General features: G+C 44.1%; 1 protein-coding gene across 5 annotated transcripts in view; it reads right to left on the bottom strand.

The window, feature by feature from the left end:
* The window catches only part of SMC3 (structural maintenance of chromosomes 3), a 573,351-nt gene that overhangs the window by 70,308 nt on the left and 478,568 nt on the right, over positions 1-24,475 (bottom strand). For 3 of the 5 annotated variants that reach the window (XM_070531360.1, XM_070531361.1, XM_070531362.1), the window contains exon 27: positions 5,940-6,104. In XM_070531360.1, the coding sequence (XP_070387461.1) occupies positions 5,940-6,104 (165 nt within the window). Of the gene's footprint in view, positions 1-1,958; positions 3,020-3,790; positions 3,867-4,834; positions 5,009-5,939; positions 6,105-24,475 lie in introns of those variants that run through there. The other 2 variants (XR_011511201.1, XM_070531363.1) reach the window with 2 other exon arrangements.

The raw sequence follows: 24,475 nt of genomic DNA, 5'->3' as shown, positions 1-24,475 counted from the left end.
ATATATGTGGTTTTTGAGCTGCTGACACAAAGGGAGTTCTTTTTTTCCAAAACCTTTTATTTATTGTACAGACCTCAAAACAGCAAGCCCATTGCATTTTCTGCACCTGGCTACGCAGGTGGGTAGCCAGAGCCAACGTGGGTGACTTCTCTCGGGTTACTCTGCCCACCATGCAGCACACTGCCACTTTGTTTTTGTCAGGCTGGATGGCTCTGGCTATTCGTGGGCTGGCTATTCGTGGGCTGCCAGACCAACCAGGATAATTTTGGTACTTAAGGAAGAATGACACAAACGAACCGGGACAAGATAGAAAAACACAGACGTGTGCAGACTGGCAACAATGGTTTATAGTGATTATTGTAGTATTGTGATTTTTGTGGTTGCTAGTCTGTGCTCGTCTGCGTTTTTCTATCTCGTCCCTATTCGTCTGCACTATTCTTCTTTAAATATGGATTACCAACACGCCCAACAGTCGGTACTTAAAATTTTGGTCTGGCAGCTCTCTGGCTAGCAAGCGACAAAAAGAGGCAATGAGCGCTCGCCACCACCTTTGCTGGAGTGGAACGCGGCCGCTTGAGGACTTTTACCTTGCTCAGTGAACTGGTGACAGTGACCTTCAGTTTTCATTATTTTTGGCATTATATCCTAAAGCCCATTCCACCTTGTGAGATACGAGGCAGCATATACTTGAGGCTGTTGGCTCTTATTTGCTGTGTCACACCTCGTTCAACACTGTGCGGGTTCACTCACGCACGCTATCAGCGTCTTGCCTTGTGGATGCTCGTTCCGACACATGCCTTTTGGGTTTTTCTCGGGTGGTATTCGTTGTCATACCTCTCTTGTTTATGTGGTGGTATTATTTTTCTGCAGTTAGCGAAGAGGGTCGCATGCACGGCGTCAAAACCATGATGTGTTGAAACTAAGCCATCGAATTGAATAGAATGCGCCGATTGTGAAATGGACAGCCGGTTACTGCGTATCTTCAATTATTGCTCGTGATTATGATTGACACTATTCTTGCCGTGTGAGTGCATTTCTGTGTGTGAGCTGCAGCCCAAACTCCATCAGGGGCCAGACGTGAGGCAGCCAAAACAAACATTCTGAAATCCAAGATCAAGCAGGCCAGCATGAATGTATGCAGGTGCCCTATGCCGATCCTCCTTTTCCAGTCTTAATTGTCAAATGATGACAAAACGCCAACTCATCAACGCCGGTGGGTGACGTGATCGCTGTGGGCAGGTATCCTCGAGCGATTGCTTTAGGGGATACAATCATTTTAGCAAGATTTCGTGCTATGGCACCAGACGTATTGGACAGGGTTTGCTGTGCTGTTCAAAGATAGTGAGCTTGGCACTACACGCATCCTGTGCCGAGTTGCGCGAAATCTCGCGATAGATATCGCATTCCTGAATGCAATCGCATGAGAATACTGTTTCAGCTCTTCAGCAAACATAACATACAGGGTTACATTTTAAAATTTTTCTGGTATTTTAAGAAATTGCCTTGAGAGATCGTATAATTCTTGTCCTTGAGCTGGATTATACGAAGAGGTGGACATTACTACCACAAGAAATCAAAACACATACTCAACGAATTAACAGAAATTTACTGCTTAACTGCCTCATTAATTACATTACGGTACATATTGCTATTTACGAATTGTAGCTGGTAAGTTTGAAAGACGTATCCATTTGAAATCAATCTCCAGGATGACACCATTGCCGAGGTATAATTTCCCTAAGTAGCAATTGCTACGAACGAGTGGATGTCCGATTTTCCCTTTATTAATTTCCCAAAGTGTGGGACGGAACACATGGGCGTTCCAGTTACTTTTGTGCTTCAAGGCATAAAAGAGTGTTGTTAAAAAAGTCAGTGGGACAACAGTGCATTTTTACAGCAAGTCATATCTCTGAACTGGTGTCATTCTAGAACTCACCAACTGCAATTCGTAAATTGCAATAGGTGCTGTAAGGTAATTATTTAAAAGTGAATTAGTGAATTTTCATTAATTAGTTGAATATGCGGTTCCTCCATGAATAATCTGGCTCAAGGACAATAATTATGTTGTCTGCTACAGGTGATATTTAAAAATCCTGGAAAACTTAGAATTGATCACCCTGCATTTGCAAACGAGCAATGTTTTGAGATTCCAGCTCACGTGATTTCCCATCGGGACCGGAACTAGCTAGCTGCCATCTGGCTGCCAGTGGGCTGCAATAACTCTGAAAACCTTAATTTCAGAACATGTAGTTAAAGGTACTGTTTTCTATTGCTCAATGACTATTATTTTCACATCAAGATCCTTCAGTTCTGCCTTGACAAAATGCAGAAGATGCTTCTATAGAAGGCCTCAGCCATCCCATGAAATTGGTTGGTTAATCTGTGACATGAAAACAAAGCTTTTAAATCCGCCTCTGGATGTCAGTCTCAACAGCACCTCCCAACAGATCCAACTTTCTTTGCCGTTCGCACTCTTCCTCCCTGTTCTTGTACTGTCCGCACGTTTTAAACAATGATAGTTGTGTGCCTCCTACGATCACTGTTCTGCACATTTCTTCCTCCTGGGGCCTCATGAAGGATGCATTGGCCTCCATTTCCCATGAATGCTCCTGTGGACCCTCAGTTGACTCCCTTGTTGTGGCTTGGGGTGGCTGTCACATAGATGCTTTCTCTTCCAGTGGCTGAAGGTGTGCCAAAGGGTGCAGCACAGTTCTTGCAAGTCACTTTTGACACACCTCTAAGCACCTCTGACTTGAAGCTGTTCGCAATAGGAAGTGAGAAATCACACTGCCAGATATTTTGCTGTTCTTGTCATCGTTCCTCTTTCTTTTTGCCACAGTCAACAATGTAGTCTCACACTGCACTCCAATGTGCTGTATATATAACACTTGGAAGATATCTTGAACAATTTGCTCGTACATGAGTTTCTTTGTCTTGAAGTGCTTCAGGGGCCAGACTTGGGGTGTGTACCTTGCAAGGTAACCTAGGAGCACCTTTGTCTCGCTATCGCTTCCGGGCTCTGTCAATAAATGAAAAGGAGATTATGTTATCCATCTTGGAGTGGTAATTCAATCATCTCCTTAAGTTACAGCAGTGTTTTGCCAAAATTATCTTTAAAACTGTTAAACTGATAACAATGCTGTTACACAAACATTAACAGAACAAGTATCAGCATTGTACTAACCATACTTTGTTAGTTCCTTGTTAGCAGATGACTTGCGTTTATACTATTCTTGGTACTTTTGCTAACATAAGAAGTGATTCATTGTGCTTTTTATGCTTAAGTAACCGCATTTCTTCCCAACATTCCGGAATTTGTCAAAGATTGCTTCTGCTCTAGTTCCTTTGGTCTTGAGGGTTAAATACCTTCACTGCACAAGGCAAACTAAGTCTTGATGCAAACTATGCAACAAGACAGGCCACAAGGTAATAAAGAAAAGAGACTAAGAGCAGAGTTTATTGATACTCTGACTGTACACTATAGGACGTCTTTTTTTTTTTTTTTTTTTTTTCAATAAACTCAGTAGTCTGTGCTCATTTGTTTTCTTTCATGTCCTAATCTGTCATGCAATTTGTATCAATGCATCTGTACCAATCCGCCCTGCTATCAACACTATTACAATAAGTCTAATGTGACTGCTAAACCACTTTGAGACATGGTGCAATTTTAAATTATGTTTATAAAAGCATTTTTGTACCAGAGAGCAGATCTTGATAGTAACGAGGTTTGTACATGGAGTGATGTCATAGGAAATTAAAAGGCACAGGTTTTTAGTGTTCTTATACATACCATTAGATGCAGCAGTGACTTCCTCTCCCTCAGCACTTTCATAATTCATGTTGCTGTCTTCTGCTTGCAGCTGAGCCTGTTAAAAGGGTGCAGAGATTACCACCAAACCTCTAAGGGTCTCAAGAAAGCATAAAGCTACATGGTGTTTAAGGGCTCATCAACACTGGCGACTATCAGAGGTCGCACGACCAAATTGGTGCCAAAACAAACAATCGCAAATGGTCACTTCGGTCGAAAAGCGACCGTTTTGGGTCAGTTGCTAGCTGCTTAATTTTTCAGTCATGCCACTGCAGTCGCAAACCTACTGAACCAATAAGGTTTCCACTTGGGCTTGTTGGTTTTTCATTATGAATGTGTAGCAATGCGCGTAAAGGACACAGGCAAAAGAAGGAGCACGGTTACATGCTCCATGTCTATAACCATGTTCCTCCTTTTGCCTTTTACGCGCAATGCCACGCTACTGAACTAATCGGTGGCACACAAGCAGGACGTCTGTATGTGCCTTACTTTATGCGACAATGGCGTGACTTGTGCGAGCTGCTGCGAATGGCACCAATCATGAGAAATTTCGGCCTGGCGACAAGCAGATTGTGCTTGCCATTGTGACCCACTTCTTAAGCACCAGTCGCATCCAATCGCACAATCTGTCATTCATTGGTGTGAATGCGCCTTGGTTTTTCCAACGCGTTTATTTCTCGAGATGTCTGAAAATACGCGATTATTTTCGCTGGCATTGAAACACTCGGTGAGATGCGTTGAAAAAAATTGAGCACGTGGTAATCTTTATACTGATGCAATCTCATCTTCTCAGTTTGCTGGATATGCAGAAATGAAATTCATTTATAAGAAGTCAAAACTGCAGAACTCTCCCTGCAACTACCGGCTTTATGTACCAATAACTACAAAAAGGCATCTCGTGCCCAGTGAAACTTTCTGCAAAGGTGCACCAAGTGCCACCCCAGGCTTGTCAGTGAAGTCCTGGTGCTCATTTCAGCTTTGTTGGGCATTAACGAAAACTTAACTTTCAGATGTAGTTTGACTTACCATTTACAGGGATAGAAGAAGTGACCGTGCACTGTTCCGACAGGAGATGATCCGTCAACCACGTATGTCACGTTGAGTTTTGATCTGGCAGTGAAGGAGGAGGAGGATAGGCGGAAACGACGCCCTCTCACTTGTTTCTGAAGTCGATGACTCTCAAAACGGCACAGCGTTTCACTGAAAGCAAGTTCCTCCAGCTCAAATTAAGGGTGGCTCCAAGATTTGTCTGCTCCGAGCTGGAGCACAAGAGCGACCAGTCGAATGTACCACCAGTATAGTCATCTCTAGAGCTTTCAATGTTTCATTCTGTGCCATCCTCGAAATTGGTAAACACACTTTCGTCCCTTTAAAGCATATCATCAATGATGTGGTATATTTCTCTAACCTTGTCTTTCTTTTTGCATGCAAATATGAACATAGTGGCATAGGCAACAAGGGATTTAAGGTGCACTGTTTTCTTGAAGGTGGTACAGTGAAACCTTGTTAACACGTACCTGGTGGGAATGCAGCATAGCTACACACGAAACAGTAGTATGCGCTAAACACCAAGTACAAATTTGCATTTATTTATGCACGCTGCCGCAACCAACACAGAAAGTAAACGTGATGCCGCAGTAAATGTTACCATTACCTAAAATGTGCACTACGAGGTTATTGTTCTTTTTCCAAAGCGTTGGAAAAATTTCAGCTCAGTTGCACGATCAAAAAGATGTTTTTTTTTTAATGAGCAGAGTTATCAGCAATTGAAGGTAGTCACAGAGTCATTGAGGGCAGAGAGTCACCTCAATTCAAGGGTTGTAGTATCATTGCAGAGGCCTTCTGCCACACCAGATGGCACAACCAGCTTATCAAAGTGATGTGTGCATTTGCTTCTACCAAAGGCACTGCTTAGTTTTGAAAAATCCAGCCAAAGGGTATCGTCATTTCTAAGAATGTAGAATGTACATGAAACATGGCAATATTTCTGAAAGATGACAAAAAGAGTGGGTAGCCTTTTGAATGCAGGCTTTTTGTTTGGCATGACAGCATTATATAGTCACTAAGCCTGTCGGCTCACCATGCCCAAACAGGTTTGCAGGACCCGTTTAGGCTGAGAAAATTAAATCACCTGAGCAGTGCCATCCTCATTGTCAGTCTTCATCATGAGTGTGGCATGTCCTTGGGGTACAAGCTTCTTAAACACTTCACTGAAGAACTTGGACACTTGCTTGAACGTCAGCTGGATGGCTTCATACTTGCGCATCTCCAGAGCGTTCATCAGCTCCTGGATGGACTAGAGAGAGCAAGTTGGTCATTTTTATGCTTTGCTCATTTAGCCATCGCCTAAAGTCAAATATATATCTAATATTGGTAATTTCTTTTTCTTTACAGTCCTATTCTTCACTGTATAAATTGATCTGTTTAAATTATGTATAATGTCTGTAAGCAACTAAATCCTGCTAGTTAAAATTTAACATTATATAATACATTGGGGTGTCTCTCTGAGAGTTTCTTTTACTTCGGGACACCCAATCATGATACTTATTTTGTACTTGCTCAAATGTACAACATTACTGTAATAAATCTAGTGTAAAGTGCTTCTTTAAAGAAAAAAAATGCTAGTAATTGCTAGTAAAGTATGACAGGTAACAAGGCCACATCAACTTTAGATACATATTGTTTTTTAAATGTATCGTGGCAAAGAAGCTGTTAACTACAAAGCCACATCTACACATACTAAGAAAAGCTTTCAATAATATCCTTCCCTGTGCAATTTTCGGCAAGTACACCAAGGCAAGTTTTTTGAAGACGTGGTTGCATTGTGGGTTTGCACACTGAGGCACTTTTTCAAGTACAATGTCAGTTTTCGCAAAGCCACTCGCACAGTAGAACAGTTCCCTTTGATCCCAGTGCACACACACTTAAAGAAAGACTGGCGCACTCTTGACCTCTCCCTCCTTTCCTTAGTGTGTGCTCTGGACATCATGGACTTACCCAAGCTTCAACACTGGAACAAAAACAGTTGGGAGCTTTCAGAAAAGCCTAAAATTACAAAGCGCACAAGCAGCGTGTTGATACCTAGTGAGAACCGATAGCAACATACAACATATACAAATGTTTCCCGCCAAAACAATTGCAGTCTTTGTGGCACATACACGTGCTGCACCGCCTGTGCCATTGAAGGCCTCCTAGCGGGTGCTTGAGAAAGCATGCTTATGATGCAGTAGCAGATGACGGTCCCGCTCAGGAGGCCTCACGGGAACTGATTACTACCGTGTTGCTGGCAAGTTTTTGCAGGTACTCGAGCACCTCACCACAGAACAATTCTTTTTTGACAGGCCTTGAAGCTTTGGCCGCCACACACATGTGGTGGGCTTTGCTTATTTCGCTCCAAAAGTGTGAATCGGAGAAGCACGAGCAACAATGCAAAAACTATGGTGAAAGGTTCCCTTCTTTCCCATGGGTACTAGCATGGCCACCACCAGTGGCGCGTCCATCGGCACGCACTATACAAATGTAAACTAATGAAGACAAAGCAATTAAATGCTTGTAAATCCTTATGCAAGGAGCAGTTGTTAAACCTTTCTAAACACAGATGACTAAATACAAAAGAATAACAAAGAAATTAATCACTAACGCTTGTACGACCAGTAAGTGGAGCCAAAGAGGGGCATGTTTGGCAGAATACGTACTACAGATGCTGCAAAATTTTAGTGGTAAATTACAAAATTTTTTCAATCATGGTGGCTCTCTCCTTTCAACCCTTTGCTGCACACTGTTGCTTATTCACAACATAAAAAGAAATAGCCACAAGAACACCGGGTAACAACATTTGGAGCTTTTTCTGGACGTTGCCTTTCCATAACCTAGCTTCGAATATTGCGCCATTATGTGCTGCCCTAGTGAGACAGCAGTAAGAAAAGCATGGCAGACACTTCATTAGTGCAGCAGAAAAAGAAAAAATTATATTAACGCGACAGCGTTAAGGAGCTCGTGTCGCAGAAAAGCTGGTGTCGTCGGCGTCGGCGGCGTTGGCCGTGAGCGATAAATCCCTGCAGGCACTTTTTTCACAGAATAGGTGAAATCGATTTTAAGAACCTCTATGGGCACGAAACACCAAAGACGTGTTTGGGATCGAGTATGACCCCGAGTATGTTCCTGTTTTTTGGAACTGTGATTCGTTGAGACATGGTGTTGATGCGTCTATGTATCAGAAAAATCACAGTGAAAAGCCATGATGAATCCTCCGACATATAAGCTCCACTCCCTGGCAGAGCTCAAGATCAACCTTGCCACATCACTGTGTAAGGCTAGAAGAAAGAAACTAAAAAGAAAAAAAAAAGACAACCAATCAATAAATTAGAAAAGGATCCCTTCAGTACTGTGTCCACCTCAAGAAATGGCAAAAGATCAGAGATATTTTCTCAATATTCTCAATCTTTGTTCCGATACACACATTTGATAATCTTGTCGCTTGACCCAGCGTGGGCATTGAGTGGCGGTGGTGAAAGTTTCCTGGATGCAAGGAATGAGTTAACATCAGTAGTGTGGAAGTTGCCTTTGCAATAAACACAAGAACATTATCACACAAACTAGCATACTTTTCTGCATGCACAACCAGGTGCTTCGTAAGTAGCAGCGATGAACATTTTCTGGAATTCTACAAGTAACTGCTTGAAGCGTGGACCATAGCTTTGCCCAAAAAGCAAGATCAACTAGTTGTTCATGTAACAATATAATGTATTTTTCTGATGATTACATACAAATAAAGCTTTTCTAGCAATTTTGCCAAATACACATTGTTGCTAATGCAACATACTCCTTTCTGTGCAATATAAATTTTGTGCGTCAAATTTCTTTTATAATACAATCCTTATTGTTGCCCAGTTCCCTATAAATAATATAAATAAATAAAAAGTTGTGCGGTACGTATTTCTGAGAAAATTGGTCAACTGAACAGCATTCTCCATGCACTGGCAGAGCAAGCGACTGTTTACACAGAGTCATCGAATTTATGAACTACTCGAAGAGGTAGGTGCACCACAGTTAAGGATTAACAAAGCTATACTGGCCTTAAGTTATTTACATTACAGTATATGCTGCTGTTAATTATCAAAATGTACAAAAATAATTTCTGAGTACAACATTTATAAGAGACCCCGACCTTCAATATGACGGCATGCAGTGATCAACCATGGTTGAACAAGGCGAGAACATTCCTTGCTCACCCACTCATCACGTACTATGAACGCTACCTCCCAAGAAGCTTGTCTCATTTATTCTGGCACAAAGTGAAATGCATACAGTTTGGCATATTTAGGGGATGGACACTTAAAAAAGGTGCTGGCTTAGGATTCCCACTAGTCACACTACTTTATGCACTAACATGCTCCAATTTCATTATTGCAAAAAATATGCTCCATGTAATTATCTGGCAGATTTAAACAACTTGGTTATACTGGGTAAAGCATATCACAATTTACTGTAATGTGCACTCTTCAGGACGTGGAACAATGAGGCTCAGTTAAACCTCAATAAAACCAAGTTGGTAAAATTGACACTTTATACTTCAACATACTGAAATTTTGCTACAGTAGAATTTCGATGATACAAGTCTCCCAGGATGGCACAAAAATTGGTATTACCCGAAATTCATATCACCTAAAAACATTTTAAAAAATTGAGAAGATAAGAGAGGCCAACTTGCTCAAAATGTCATATTTTCCCCCTCGCAATTCTAGGACATTCCTTTACCTCGTGTCAGAATAATTCAAAGAAGTACACAACAAAATATGAGAAAATTTCACTTTTTTAGTCTGTTGTCTTCGAAATCAAGGAGAAAATCAGGCTTCGGGTGGTGCTGACACAGCAACACTCTGCAAGTTGTTGGCAGCAAGACTCGGTTGTGTGTGATTGCCGACTCCTGATTAAGTTGCAAGGTGTTTGAAAACGACCGCTAAGTTGTATGGTACTGCACAAAGCGAAAGCCCTCTCTCTCTTTTGAGGGAGTCCCTTGCATTTCTGGCTACAGGAATGTAAACGGTGTGCTGTGGATCGATTGTTTGTATCATCAGCTATGGCGCGAAAAGCAGTTTACAACATTATTATTAGCATACTGAAAGCTAATGGACTTGAACGGGACTTTTGAAAAATTCGTTATCATCCTGAAATTTGTATTAAGTATGATCGTATCACCGAGATTTTAATGACAGAAGTTTGACCTTACTTTCAAATAAGTAGTCGCCAACAGGTTTTCTTACAAAGAATTAGTCATAAAAAATTTATGAATAATCGGGCAGTCCAAAAAACATACATACATATATATATATATATATATATATATATATATATATATATATATATATATATATATATATATATATATATATATAAAATGTGAATTTGAAGTTTACAACTAAAGTTGCCCTTTGATGCTGTGCCAATGAGTACCTCTTCACAGTGCCTGTGCAGCACTCAGAAAACCGGGGAAAAAGATGCAGGTCTAAGGCACTGAGATTGGCACAAGTGAAGCTTTCACGTCCCTCTCCTAACGTAACCTCCTCTGTCACCCAGAGTTGGACACCAGCGAGTGCTATGTTCCATGCGCACACATCTGCAAAATCGAGAAAGATTCAGTACGGCGGCTGAAATTTCAGTCAGCGTTATGCATTGACGGTGCCAAAAGTAAAGTTTTAAAAAGACTCGACACAGCATGTGAAATTTTGGTTGCTGGCATGCATTTGTTGCGAGAACATCTGTATACTGGTTCTGGTAGCAATGCGGCTGTTAAGAGAGCAAAATTAATTCAGACTGATTAAACATTCTTTGAAAACTGTATGTTTGTTATTTCATATAATTGGTTGAATATTATGAAAGAAAATGAACGTCAAGGTAAAATTTTTTGAATTTCGTACCGAAACCCCAGCGCTGGTGTGTCAGTGTGATGTGAAAGATTTCAATACATTGCTTTCGCATTTGGGCCCCACCGGATCAGCAAAATTTCCAGAAACTTGCCATTTTCAATCTCTGCCTCCATTACAACACGATCTAGTCAATTTTTACCGATAACCAATTAACTATGCCAATAAACTATGCCAACTATGCCCAATAAAGAGGCAGGGAAATACGATCTCTTCAATGCTGTTCACAGCATGTTTACAGGAGGTATTCAGAGACCTGGATTGGGAAGAATTGGGGATAAAAGTTAATGGAGAATACCTTAGTAACTTGCGATTCGCTGATGATATTGCCTTGCTTAGTAACTCAGGGGACCAATTGCAATGCATGCTCACTGACCTGGAGAGGCAAAGCAGTAGAGTGGGTCTAAAAATTAATCTGCAGAAAACTAAAGTAATGTTTAACAGTCTCGGAAGAGAACAGCAATTTACAATAGGCAGCGAGGCACTGGAAGTCGTAAGGGAATACATCTACTTAGGGCAGGTAGTGACCACGGATCCGGATCATGAGACTGAAATAACCAGAAGAATAAGAATGCGTTGGGGTGTGTTTGGCAGGCATTCTCAAATCATGAACAGCAGGTTGCCACTATCCCTCAAAAGGAAAGTGTATAACAGCTGTGTGTTACCAGTACTCACATATGCGGCAGAAACCTGGAGGCTTACGAAAAGGTTTCTGCTGAAATTGAGGACGACGCAACGAGCTATGGAAAGAAGAATGATGGGTGTAACGTTAAGGGACAAGAAAAGAGCAGATTGGGTGAGGGAACAAACGCGAGTAAATATCATCTTAGTTGAAATCAAGAAAATGAAATGGACATGGGCAGGACATGTAATGAGGAGGGAAGGTAACCGGTGGTCATTAAGGGTTACGGACTGGATCCCAAGGGAAGGGAAGCGTAGCAGGGGGCGGCAGAAAGTTAGGTGGGCGGATGAAATTAAGAAGTTTGCAGGGACAACATGGCCACAATTAGTACATGACCGGGGTAGTTGGAGATGTATGGGAAAGGCCTTTGCCCTGCAGTGGGCATAACCAGGTTTATGATGATGATGATGAATTAACTATGCATGCACGCACGCACGCACACACACACACGCCCACACGCGCGCACGTGCTCTTCTAAGCACTCCCACCCCTCTCTAAGATGTGACTGGCTTCCCATACTTAAGACACGCACTTTTTTCCACTCCTAATGCTAACGCATAATAAATTGTTTCCAGCTTAACAGTATCAGTGGCATAGAACCTATGCGGAGTTTGTTACTGTGAAAGTTGCCCCCAATCACAGTGTTCAAGGAATTCAAGTATGCTTAGTTTCAAGGAGTTTTAAGGCCCCTGAATTTCTTTTTCCCAATTAAAAGCTTTTCAAGTATTTCAGGAGGTGTACGAACACAGCATTTTCATGCTGCACTAAAGAAGTCCTCATAAGTCCTTCACTACCATGCCTATAAAAAATTAATAACAGTTTTTTTACACATTGTAAAACATTTCCATTGAAATTCTTGTGCCAAAATTTCCATGCATGCTTTGAAATGACGAGAAAACTTCAAAAATTTGTCAGATCTGACAATATTTGGCAGAAACGGGATTCTGGAAATATAAAACATAGACTGGAGGTATCGTTGAAACTGGCCTACAGTGCTCCAAGCACTTCCTCAATAAAACTAAGCAAAATTTATGCTTAGGCCAACTGCAAAATAAGTTTTAAATTACAGCAGCAGCGAAGAAACAGAAGCTTCTATTGTGTTCTCTAATTTTCCAATCCGACGTCTATACTGTTTTAACGATGTTGCAAACAACAATAGATGCTCACAAATGTGTTTCTTTATAATTGCATTAGCAATGTTTTCACTGACGAACTGACATTTACAGCAATTGTTGGAGCAGCAAAATCATAATTTTGGGGCATTGAAATACAGATTCCGCAGCACATTGGAGCTAATAAATGCCTAAGCTAAGTATTTGCTTGCTGTAAAATAATGCTGCTCTGCCTCTAAATACAAAAAAAGGAAACCTAAATTTGAGTATCCTGTTAATTTAAATGAAGACCACGAACCTGTTCACCAAGCTTGCTGTAATTAATTTATTTCAAATTGAGTGAAACTGCTCAATGTGTGGGACTGCCTAGAGTCACTCTGGAGCGATGTTAGAGCAAGTGAAACCGAGTTTTGGAGCACTTTAGAGCAGATTAAGTTTCATTTCAGAGCAACCTTATGCAGATAAAATTTCATTTTGAAACAATTTGGTGCAAGCCAATCTGAACTTTAGCGTAATAATGGACCGTGAGTTGTTCATATACATCAGCGTTTCAACAGCATATTATGAGCAATCCTTCCGATCGTGTGGGGTTTTCGCTGACAAAGAGCACACAGTCGATTTCAGACCGACCTTCAAGCAAGCTTGACTAGCCATCTAATCTATTACATTTTGAGTACCACAAGTGCAAGTGCCCTTATTCATTACTGCACAATACTGCACAACATTCCACATTACTGTACCGCACAGCACAGGAATTGTACAAGGCCTGTGGAGGCTCCAGCTCCAGTTGAGTGCACACTAGACCGCAAGGCTTGCACAGAAAAGCCAACCGAACACAATAATCAGTGCTTAAAGTGAGGGAGGAAGGGAGGAAGGGTGCTGCCCCCCCCCCCTCATTTTGACACAGCAGGTCAACTATAGCACTGCAGCAGCGATTCTCCAAGCGCTGGAGGTGATTTTGTTACCAGTAGTGCCTTGTGCAGGAAAAGTCTAACTCTCAAATTTTGTCGGTTAATGATTCGATATCGATTAATCGGTTGATGTGGCATGAGCAAGAACAGGAGAACAGTTACTGTCATACTGCTGCATGCATTTTACGCGGTAGTGTTATGGGCCCCGTGTCTCAGAAAATCTGGCATACGTGTCCGGCGGTCGACGTAGCTTCGGGAAAAATAATTTCGAATCACACATACCCAGGCCCTCTAGGTGGCGCACGGAAGTTACTGAACTAATTGAATTTCTGAAGATAAAATAGGTAGAAGAATCGTGTAGTACAACTTACACACAACCTACAGACACGATAGCGTGGGATTGTAATTGGAATATATGAGAAAACATAATTTTGTTACGCAAAAGCTAAAAAAAAAGAAACACAAACCCCTTACCCAGTGCTTCTACCATTCATAGAGCGGCCATGGCCTCCCAGATTTGCGCGTGCAAATATTGAAGACCACAAAGCGGCGCACCCGGTTCTTTGCAACATCTCCTCATGGTGCTTGCCTCCGCCCCATCGCGGCCCACACAAGAGGCCGTGTTTCTACCAGAAAGCTCGCCTTCGTGCATAGCGTTCGTCGCAAGCATTTCCCGGTAAACATTATGGTTACATAAGCTGCAATTGCTGGCAAGCATGAGAAGCACTCGGGGATCTTTGAATGCTTTTGCATTTCCGTTCCACTTTTAAAGGCGAAGTTAAGCGTCTTCCAAATTTTTCTCAAGGCACTGCCCATGACTGTCACCACCTATGTTCAACTAACATTCTTCGCACAGCTAGAATACTGTTGCATGTGCTACCTCAGCATGAAGCTACCTGCTGGTGAATTAGTGAAAGTTCACCTTGCAGTCGTAATCCAGCCAGTTGAGGATTTGGAGCAACTTTTGGAGCAGGAAAAATTTCGTTCTAGAGCAGTTTAGGAGCAGCCACACCAGCATTTTGGAGCAGTTTCGAAGCAGAAAAATTGGTCTTTCTGGGACACTTGGAGTAGTACAGCAGTAATCTGTAGCCATTTGGCAAAGCTTGCTATTACTGTGCATTCAGTAGCAAGATACAAAGCCAACAGCGAGCAATTAAGCTTGCCTTCCCACCAACTGTAATACCATGCCGGGTGTGTTGCAAACATATTTATTTGGGTAGGGAAGGAACCTGATTTTATAAACAAATTTTTATAGGCTAACGAGAACAAAGATACATGGCTGGCTGCATGACAGATGCGCTTTGATATGCTTTACCATACTAGATAAAATGTGTATGTCGCCCAATAACAATGCTAGAAGCTCGACAAGAGACTAAGCGTCTACAAATGGCGCCAAGATGAGATAGATGCCTCCATATGGTGTATCGCAAAGATGGTGATGGTGATGGTGGAGCAGAACACTGTTCGTACCATCCTGCACACTCATTTTCATTGTGAGGTGGTTTGTCGCCTTCCCGTGTATCGTGTGGCCTCTGCAAATAGATACGAGTCCATTTGGTGTAACACCATAGCTTTTGACGCCGATACTTGACCGACCTTTCGAAGCATTACTGATTAGGCCTAACGGTCAAGGCAGTGACATGCCATGGCGAAAGGTAGCTGTTGGCCACTGTAACCGGCACGCTTTCCCCAAGCCATCACGAAAAGCTTGCAGTTAATATATTCATATGAGTATCTAACCAGCTATCGGTTCCGAGATGATGCATACATGTGTTTGACAACTGTTGAAGCTGGCAACTACTGCAATCATGCATAGAAGTTCACAGATTGACAGAAAGTTCTGAACTGCATGTGAAAACGTGTGAATCTGCGTGCATGAAGACGTGTATGTGATATGATCTACGTGCCTTCCAGTGGCCAATCAGTCCTATACCTTTGCCAACAGGTGCTGCTTTCGTCGCCATTCCCTTTGTCTGCATCGGGTATAGGAATTGTTTCAAGTGGAGTTGATGACCCGGACGGCCCTAGTACAAAGATAGGCATGCCTCTTAATCACATTGCGATTTCGTCATGTCAAGGCTCCGCAATTACATTTTCTTTCATCTAGAAACCAACTGAACGCCCTGGTAAGGCTGTGTGCAAGGTATTGGCTTCAGACGAGTATTTAACAAACACAAAAAAAAGAGTAGTAGATAATCGAGTTGCAAACTGAATTATTTCAATGTTCACAAATCAATTTGTATAGTTGAATACAGTCAACTTATTTTTCGGACTCCCTAGGGGCCGCAAGGACATCCGAAAAATTGGGCAGTCTGCAAAAACGAATGCATGCCTTTTACTGCCCCAAAGGTCCAAATTGCCACAGGCACGTCCTAAATAGTTCTGAAGACATCCCAATACACTTATTAGGCGTACTGGTGCTCGTACTGTGACAGGTGACGGTGGATGCACGCGTGCATAATTAAGTAATACATACTGTGTTTCGTGACAATTGCCCCTTCACACTTTTGGTATGCTTCATCGCAATACTTCCAATACGCGTCACCGCGGAGAACTACTGTATTGAGGCAAAGCTGACTTTCGGAAAACGGCATTACGCAATGCGTTGTGTTCTCCGAGCTTCGAAGTCACTGGCGAGGATTACGAAGGCGGAGTTCATCGCCATTGCTAACAGCGGCGGATTGTATAATTAAAGAAACACGGCACCGAACAGCAAGAAGCTTGGTACCGAAAGTCGAAGTAACTCGGCCTAGGGTTGCCGCGGTGGTGGCTACGGCTGCCAGCGCATCTCCATGCCAGAGCGCCTGTTCGAGGCGGCGAGATGAAAAAATGGTGGCGGCGGTGGTTTCTATCAATGCTGTTTCAGACCTGCGGTCATGGCGAAAAGTACGGAAAATCGGGCAGGGAAGGGCTTTTGACAAGGGGTTTTGTCATTTTGACAATTTCAGACGTTCTTGTAAATTAACTCTATGGGGTACCATGGCGGTGCCGCGAAGGTGTCCGAAAAATCGGGCGTACCGGAAATCGGTCGTTGACTGTAGTTGCATAAACCTACTGAAAACATTGGATTGCCTTGAAAACGCGAAAATGCCACACTTTTGCGCAGTTGGTGAAAATAGCACTTGAGTGGATGCATCCAGGACCAGGCAAGTCGAATTGTAGCAAAAATTGGCGCAGTAGGAACACTACTGGCCCTGGTTTATTTAAATTACCATTTCATTTTCGTTCATTTAGTTATGCATTACGAGTGCGGTGTTACACCAAAGCCACATGCATTTTGTCCACTGTTGTAGGCAAGTAGGTGTGAAAACACAAAATGTATTACTGTAGTGCCCCGAGCCGTTCTATAATAGAATTCAATTTCAACCACACCAGCTGATTTCGTCTATCCTTTTCTTGGCTTCATTGTCTGTTGGCTTTTTATGGACGTGATTAACAAGATTCAAGCCCCTCGGTTTCCCTACTTCTGGTGCATATACAGAGTTATCATTTTTAAGTTCTATGTAATTTCTAAAAATAACCTATTGCAGACAACATAATTTTTGTCCTTGAGCTCAATTATTTGAAGAGGCAGACATTACTAGCACAAGAAATCGAAACACATATTTAGCTAATTAACACAAACACACTAATGAACTTAATTACTTTATGGCACATATTATAGTTTACAAATTGCAGCCAGAGAGCTTGCAAGATGTATCCACTTGAAAACAACATAATGCCAACTCATCAACACCAGTAGGTGACGTGATCGCTGCGAGCAGGTATGAGTGATCGCTTTAGGGGATACGGTCACTTTGGCAAGATTTTCCGTTGTGGCACCAGACGTATTGGACAGCTTTTGTTGTGCTGTTCAGAGCTTGGCACTGTGTGCATCCTGTGCCGAGTTGCGTGAAATCTCGCAGTAGCTATGGCACCCCTGAATGACACTGTGTGAGAATACTGCTTCAGCTCTTCAGCAAACATAACAAACAGGGTTAAAGTTAAATTTTTCTGGAATTTTCAAAAATTGCCTTTGACAGATCACATAATTCTTATCCTTGAGCTAGATTATTCGAAGAGGTGGACATTACTACAACGAGAAATCAAAACACATATTCAATGAATAAACAAATTTACACATTAACTGCCTAATTACATTACGGTACACATTGCTATTTACGAATTGTAGCCGGCGAGTTTGCAAGACATATCCGCTTGAAATCAATCTCCAAGATGAAAACAGCTTTCAGATATTATTTACCAAAGTGTGGGACGAAATACATGGGCCTTCTAGTTACTTTTGTGCTTCAATGCACAAAAGAGTGTTTTTAGGAAAAGTTTGATGGAACATATTTCCAAACTGGCATCATTCTGTAAATTTGTTCCAAATGGTATCATACGTCTCGCAAGCTCACTGGCTACCATTAGTAAATTGCAATATGTGCCATACAATGATTAATCCAAAAGATAATTAGCAAATGTCTGTTAATTAGATGAGTGTTTGTTTCGATTTCTCGAGCAAGTAACGTCTACCTCTCTGAATAATCCAGCTGAAGGACTAGAATTATGTTATCTGCAACAGGCGATTTTAAAAAATTCAGCGACTTAAATATATGTAAATACCACGTAGCTGGACAGAACCAAGGTAATATTGTTTGCCGTCACTTAGTGATACTTGGTTTAGTTTTTGCATTACACCTAATTACATAATTAGTCTTAATTAATTTCTCAATTATTATTATTGGACAAAAACTGCCAAATGAGGAAAAGTGTTATCTGAGCATGAAAGAAGCCTGAGAAAACAAGCAAAGTGCCTCAAGCGGCCAGTCTAGCAGAAATTTTACATGTATTTGTGGGCTTATTTAACGCTTGGAAAAGCTTTTATGTAGCCCATATTGAGCAACAGAAAGCTGTATCGCAAAGATTTTCATGTAGCTCTACTACAATTTTCTCTTTGACACTTTTCATCTAATTAAAATACGAGACATTTAATATTTAAATCTAATTATGCAATTAGGTGGGATACAAAATATATCAGTACCTCCAAGTGACGGCAAACAACATTTCCTTGGTTCTGTCCAGCCATGTGGCATTTGCATACTTTTAGATCTTGGTGCATGATAATTGAGACACTATGTATATATATATATATTGACGCGTGTATTCTATGCAGACGGCGACGAAGATGGGAGCACTAACGGACTCTGCCTATAGTGGGTCAGAGTGAGATTGGTTGATGACGAAGAAGACGTGTCTCTGCTCTGTTTGTTTTTAAACAGATTGTCCTGTTGTTCGTGAAGAACGTCTCCCTGTGTTCTGTCCGCGTTGTACCGCGACACTGGTGGAGGTGCTGGGTACTGACCGCGTCTGATGCGTCGGAGTCCTTCTGGGAGTCGGTCATCTAGCCCGGACGCACTATCGCCAGTTACGACACCGGATCATCGCTTTAGTCGTCGACTGCTAGGCCTTGCCCCGCAGTTCTCCGCTCTTCAACCACCTCTCTCCAGGAGCTGCACACACTTCGCAATGACCGAAACCAGTCCAACACAAGCACCCCAAAGCAGTCGGTTTCCCAGTCCACAACAGGTAACCGTTCAGCATCCGCTGGTTCCCGATCGCTATCGCGGAGCAGTCTTCGAAGACATTCAAGACTGGCTGGACAAGTATGAACGCGTCGCACAGATTAATCAGTGGAACGAGCAGCAAAAGCTCTCCCACGTCTATTTCGCCCTTGACGACCGTGGCCGTACTTGGTTTGATAACCGCGAAGGCAGCCTCACGAGCTGGCATGACTTTCGGCAGAAGATCACCGATACTTTTGCGAGTGCCGACCGACGCGACTGCGCCCAGCAAATGATGGGAGCTACGCGTGCAACAACCTAATGAGTTGGTCACAATGTTCGCCGAAGACATGGCCCGCCTCTTTCACAGAGCCGACCCGAACATGACCAAAGATAGGAAGTTGCACTCCCTCATGCGAGGTGTAAAAGAGATGTTGTTCGCGGGGCTTGTGCGCAATCCGCCAGTAAAGAGGCTACGGCTAGTGAGCGGGCCCTTCATCAAAGATGCAGGCAATACGATCGACTGTCCACCAGCACTACAATCAATGCCGCCGCAGTGACTACCGAGTATCAGAACTCCTTGCGCGAGTTGGCCAGAGAGCTCATCAGAGAGGAAATTCAAAAGATCCTGGCACCGACACTACATAGACCCGTCGCGTCAATCGCCGAAGTGGTGCGTGATGAAATCCGGCAGGCCTTCCCGGTAACCGATCTTCAAGACCACCAGCGACCCCTGAGTTACGCCGCTGCTGCCCGATGTCCACCACCGGTTGCAACCACATCACCGTACCAACAGCCTCCGACAGCCGCTCCTTGGTCGTCGCCGCAAGAGGAGGCTTCGAGGCGTGCAGCCGTTATGCCGCTTCAGTCATACTGCCAGCCGTCGTTCGCCGCGTCTTGGTCACCGCCGCAAAACGACGCTACGGGACGGCCGCAACTTCGGAGAACCGACGTATGGCGCACTGTCAATAGGCGCCCACTCTGTTTTCACTGCGGAGGCGCCGGCCATATTTCGCGTCATTGCTGGCATCGTGACACATCATTTCGACCTCTTCGTCCGTGGTACTATGGTCGACGGGCAAATGATGACGCCATGCTACGCCGCGACGACTCTGCTTTTCAGGGACCCCCAATAGCACACCCGAGTGACGAATCCATGCCCAATGATCGGTCCGATTTCGGCCGTCGATCGCGCTCTCCAAATCCTCCACGTCAAATGGCTTCATCTACTGGACGTTCTTTTGCGGAGCTCCGAGGACGAAGGTCGCCTAGCCCCCGTAAGGGAAACTGAAGGCGGCGACCTCTGGGGGCAAGGTTGCAGGCCCGCCGCAAGACACTAAAGAGCCCCCAACATTTTCGCTGCAGAACGACGTGAAGGCGATAAACACTGAAGAAATTGTGAGCGCCGACATTGATGTTTTCGTGGATGGGCAACCGGTGACAGCATTAGTCGACACTGGTGCCGACTTATCTATGAGGAGTCAGGAACTCGTCCTCCGCCTGAAAAAAGTGAAGACGCCATGGACGGGACCTCACATAAGGACGGCAGGCGGCCAATTACTGATGCCTACTGGAAAATGTACTGCTAGAGTTAACATCGGGGATTCTTCTTTCGTGGCCACTTTCATCGTCCTTCCTGTATGCTGCAAGGATTTGATTATTGGAATGGACTTCCTAAAAGAATATGGCGGCGTAATTAACATCCTGGATTGCATGGTGATGTTTTATAAGAGCTCCGGTTTAGTCCATTGTTTATCACCGCAACACGACTGCTTTCGTCTAACAGAAGACGACGTCGTCATCCCCCCTCGATCGTGTGCCCTTGTTTCAGTAGCATGCGACATACCGTTTCGTTGCGAAAGAGTTGCCGACCAAATAACCTCGTTGTTGTTTAATCACAGTATCTCGGTCGCATGAGGAATCGTGAATGTCACCGCCGGGCGCACAAACCTGTTGCTAACAAATTTTAGCACAGAGCGACGGCACCTTCCCAAGGGCACAGCTGTGGCTTATTTTGACGCCATTGCGGATGTTCGTGGCTGCTGTTCACTACTCGAAGGAGCGCCTACGCGAGATCCAGCTCCTGTACTGGACGTTAACACTGCTTTGTCGGAGCACGAACGAGAGCGGCTTCTTACGCTATTGGCCAAGTTCAACGACTGTTTTGCGTCGACGTCCAGCGTCGGTCGGACGCCTCTGACAAAGCACCGAATAATTACAGAGGATACGGTAACACCAATTCACCAAAATCCATATCGTGTGGCGCCTAGAGAACGTGAAGCCATACAAGTGACACAAATGCTTGGAGATGACGTGATCCAACCATCAACAAGTCCCTGGGCATCTCCTGCAGTTCTAGTCAAGAAAAAAGACAGCAGCTTGCGTTTTTGTGTGGACTACCGAAAGCTAAATAAGGTGACAAAGAAAGACGTATACCCGCTTCCCCGTATAGATGATTCACTCGACAGGCTTCGACAGGCACGTTACTTCTCTTCAATGGACTTGAGCGGATATTGGCAAATCGAAGTAGACTCGAGAGACCGTGAAAAAACTGCTTTCCAAGGCGCCAGATGGCCTATACGAATTTAAAGTCTTGCCTTCCAGTTTGTGTTCTGCCCCTGCTACGTTCCAACGCCTCGTGGATACTGTACTTTCGGGTCTGAAGTGGAAAACCTGCTTAGCGTATCTCGACGACGTCATCGTGTTCTCCGCAACGTTTGAAGAACACCTCGAACGGCTTGAAGCGGTTCTGCAGTCCATACAGTCCGCCGGCCTCACCCTGAAGCCGCAGAAACGCCACTTTGGCTTCAAGGGACTGCAGTTTCTCGGTCACGTCGTCAGCCATGCAGGTGTCCGGCCGGATCCTGAAAAAATTGCAGCCGTAGCACAGTTTCCCGTACCATCCTATAAAAAGGCTGTCAGGCACTTCCTCGCCCTCTGTGCCTATTACCGGCGGTTTATTGCAGACTTTGCGCGCATTGCGTCGCCGTTAACTCGCCTGATGAGAGACGACGTTGCTTTTGTATGGGGCGACGAAGAGCAAGGTGCATTCAACAACTTGCGGCAACGTCTCCAGACACCTCCAGTGCTTGCTCACTTTGATGAGACCGCTCCTACATTGCTCCACACTGATGCCAGCAATGTTGGCTTGGGAGCTGTTCTTGTGCAGTGGCAAGAGGACACAGAAAGTGTGCTTGCCTATGCAAGTAGAACACTCTCACGTACAGAGGCTAATTACTCTGCAACTGAGAAAGAATGCCTCGCTGTGGTTTGGCCGGTTATGAAATTTCGCCCATATTTGTATGGCCGCCACTTCACCGTTATCAGCGACCACCAGTCACTATGTTGGTTGACAAACCTTAAAGATCCTTCTGGACGACTGGCGCGTTGGAGCCTAAGGCTGCAAGAGTTTGACATGACTGTCACGTACAAGTCTGGGAAACGACATACGGATGCTGACTGCTTGTCTCGATCGCCGATAGAGTCACCTGCTCCGCCAGAAAAAGAAGACTCAGCTTTTCTTTGTCTTATGGATACATCCGCCATCGCGCAACAACAACGGGATGACCCTGAGTTACTTGAACTAATCAATTACTTGGAGGGAAGATCTGCAAAACCACCTAGAGTTTTCACAAGAGGACTGTTGTTGTTTTGTTTACGGGCCAAGGTCCTTTACAAAAAAAACTTTTCTTCGACCGGGTCCCCCTATCTGCTTGTCATTCCTGCAGCTCTTCGTACGGGAGTACTTCAAGCTTGCCACAACGAGGTGACTTCTGGTCACTTAGGCTACACGCGAACATTGGCCAGAGTGCAGCAAAGGTACTACTGGCCGAGACTTACCACCGCCGTGAAACATCACGTTCGCACTTATCTCGACTGCCAGAGGCGCAAGTCGCCTCCGACGAAACCGGCCGGCCTCCTATAACCCGTCCAGGTCCCTCGAAGACCCTTTGATCAAATCGGAATGGATATTTTGGGCCCACTTCCTACTTCTACTGCAGGCAATCGCTTTGTTATCGTTGCAACCGACTATCTCACACGTTACGCTGAAACAAAGGCAATCCAGAGCAGCACAGCAGCCAAGGTAGCGCGCTTTTTCATTGAGCATGTGGTGTATCGACACGGTGCGCCAACCGTTGTAATAACCGACCGAGGAACCGCATTTACGGCTGCACTTTTAGATCACGTCTTGCTACTAAGTGGAACAGCCCATCGAAAGTCCACCGCCTACCATCCACAAACCAATGGGTTAACAGAGCGCTTAAACAAAACAATTGAAGACATGCTCTCCATGTACGTGGATGTTGATCATAAAAATTGGGACGACATCCTACCTTACATCACCTTTACATATAACACGGCGAAACAAGAGACGACGCGCATGACTCTGTTCTCACTTGCTCACGGACGGGATGTTCGAACGATGCTGGATGCGATGCTTCCACACGACTTTGACGACACTGATACAGAAGCCGATGTATTTATGCAACGCGCAGAAGCTCGGCAGCTCGCGCGCTTGCGGATCTGCCAGCAGCAAGGCTACGATGCAGGCCGCCATGATCGTCACCGTAGAATAGTTACCTATGAAGTCGGCGACAGAGTGTGGGTTTGGACACCCATACGGAAACGAGGCCTCTCCGAGAAACTGTTAAGGCGATACTTCGGACCATATCGGGTATTGCAGCGCCTCAGTGATGTCACCTACGAGGTCGTTCCCGATAATCCCAACTGTACGCAGCGCCGCACACACTGTCCTGAACTTGTGCATGTTGTGCGCATGAAGCCGCATGTGAGCAAATGACTATGCTAGCGGCCTTTACTTTCCGCAAGTGACATTTCTTGTTTAGCATCGGGACGATGCTCTCGTAGGGAGGGACAAATGACGCGTGTATTCTATGCAGACGACGACGATGGGAGCACTAACGGACTCCGCCTATAGTGGGTCAGAGAGAGATTGGTTGATGACGAAGAAGACGTGTCTCTGCTCTGTTTGTTTTTGAACAGATTGTCCTGTTGTTCGCGAAGAACGTCTCCCTGTGTTCTGTCCGCGTTGCACCGCGACAATATATATAAATGAGCATGCGTGAGTGTGTGTGCACTTACTGATCCCCACCCTATGATGGTCCCCTTTCCACTTAAGGAAACATTAAGCTTAATCAAGCATGAAGAGGCTTCTGAATGCTCCCTGACCTGACAACCATTGTTTTGCGAGCCTACAGAACCTAAAGTAAGAAAACGCTGAACTGAACCGCTGCTCTCCACACAGTCCAATGAACGTAGTAACATCATAACACATTGAAAGTCACAAAAAAGCTTCCCTTTAAAATGACATAAAAGCAAGGTGAAAACCCGAGGTAACACTTTGTTCATGGCCGCCACATTTTCTGTTTTGCTTCGTTGAGCGTGCATCACGTCCAAAAAAATTTATCAAGACCTGGGATGTCAGAAATTTCAGTGGCCGTTCTGGATTGGTTCAACAGAAATTAATATTACCAC

This window comes from Dermacentor albipictus, chromosome 1, assembly GCF_038994185.2.
Source record: "Dermacentor albipictus isolate Rhodes 1998 colony chromosome 1, USDA_Dalb.pri_finalv2, whole genome shotgun sequence".
Classification (NCBI taxonomy): domain Eukaryota; kingdom Metazoa; phylum Arthropoda; class Arachnida; order Ixodida; family Ixodidae; genus Dermacentor; species Dermacentor albipictus.
This window is presented reverse-complemented; position numbering and strand designations above follow the sequence as displayed.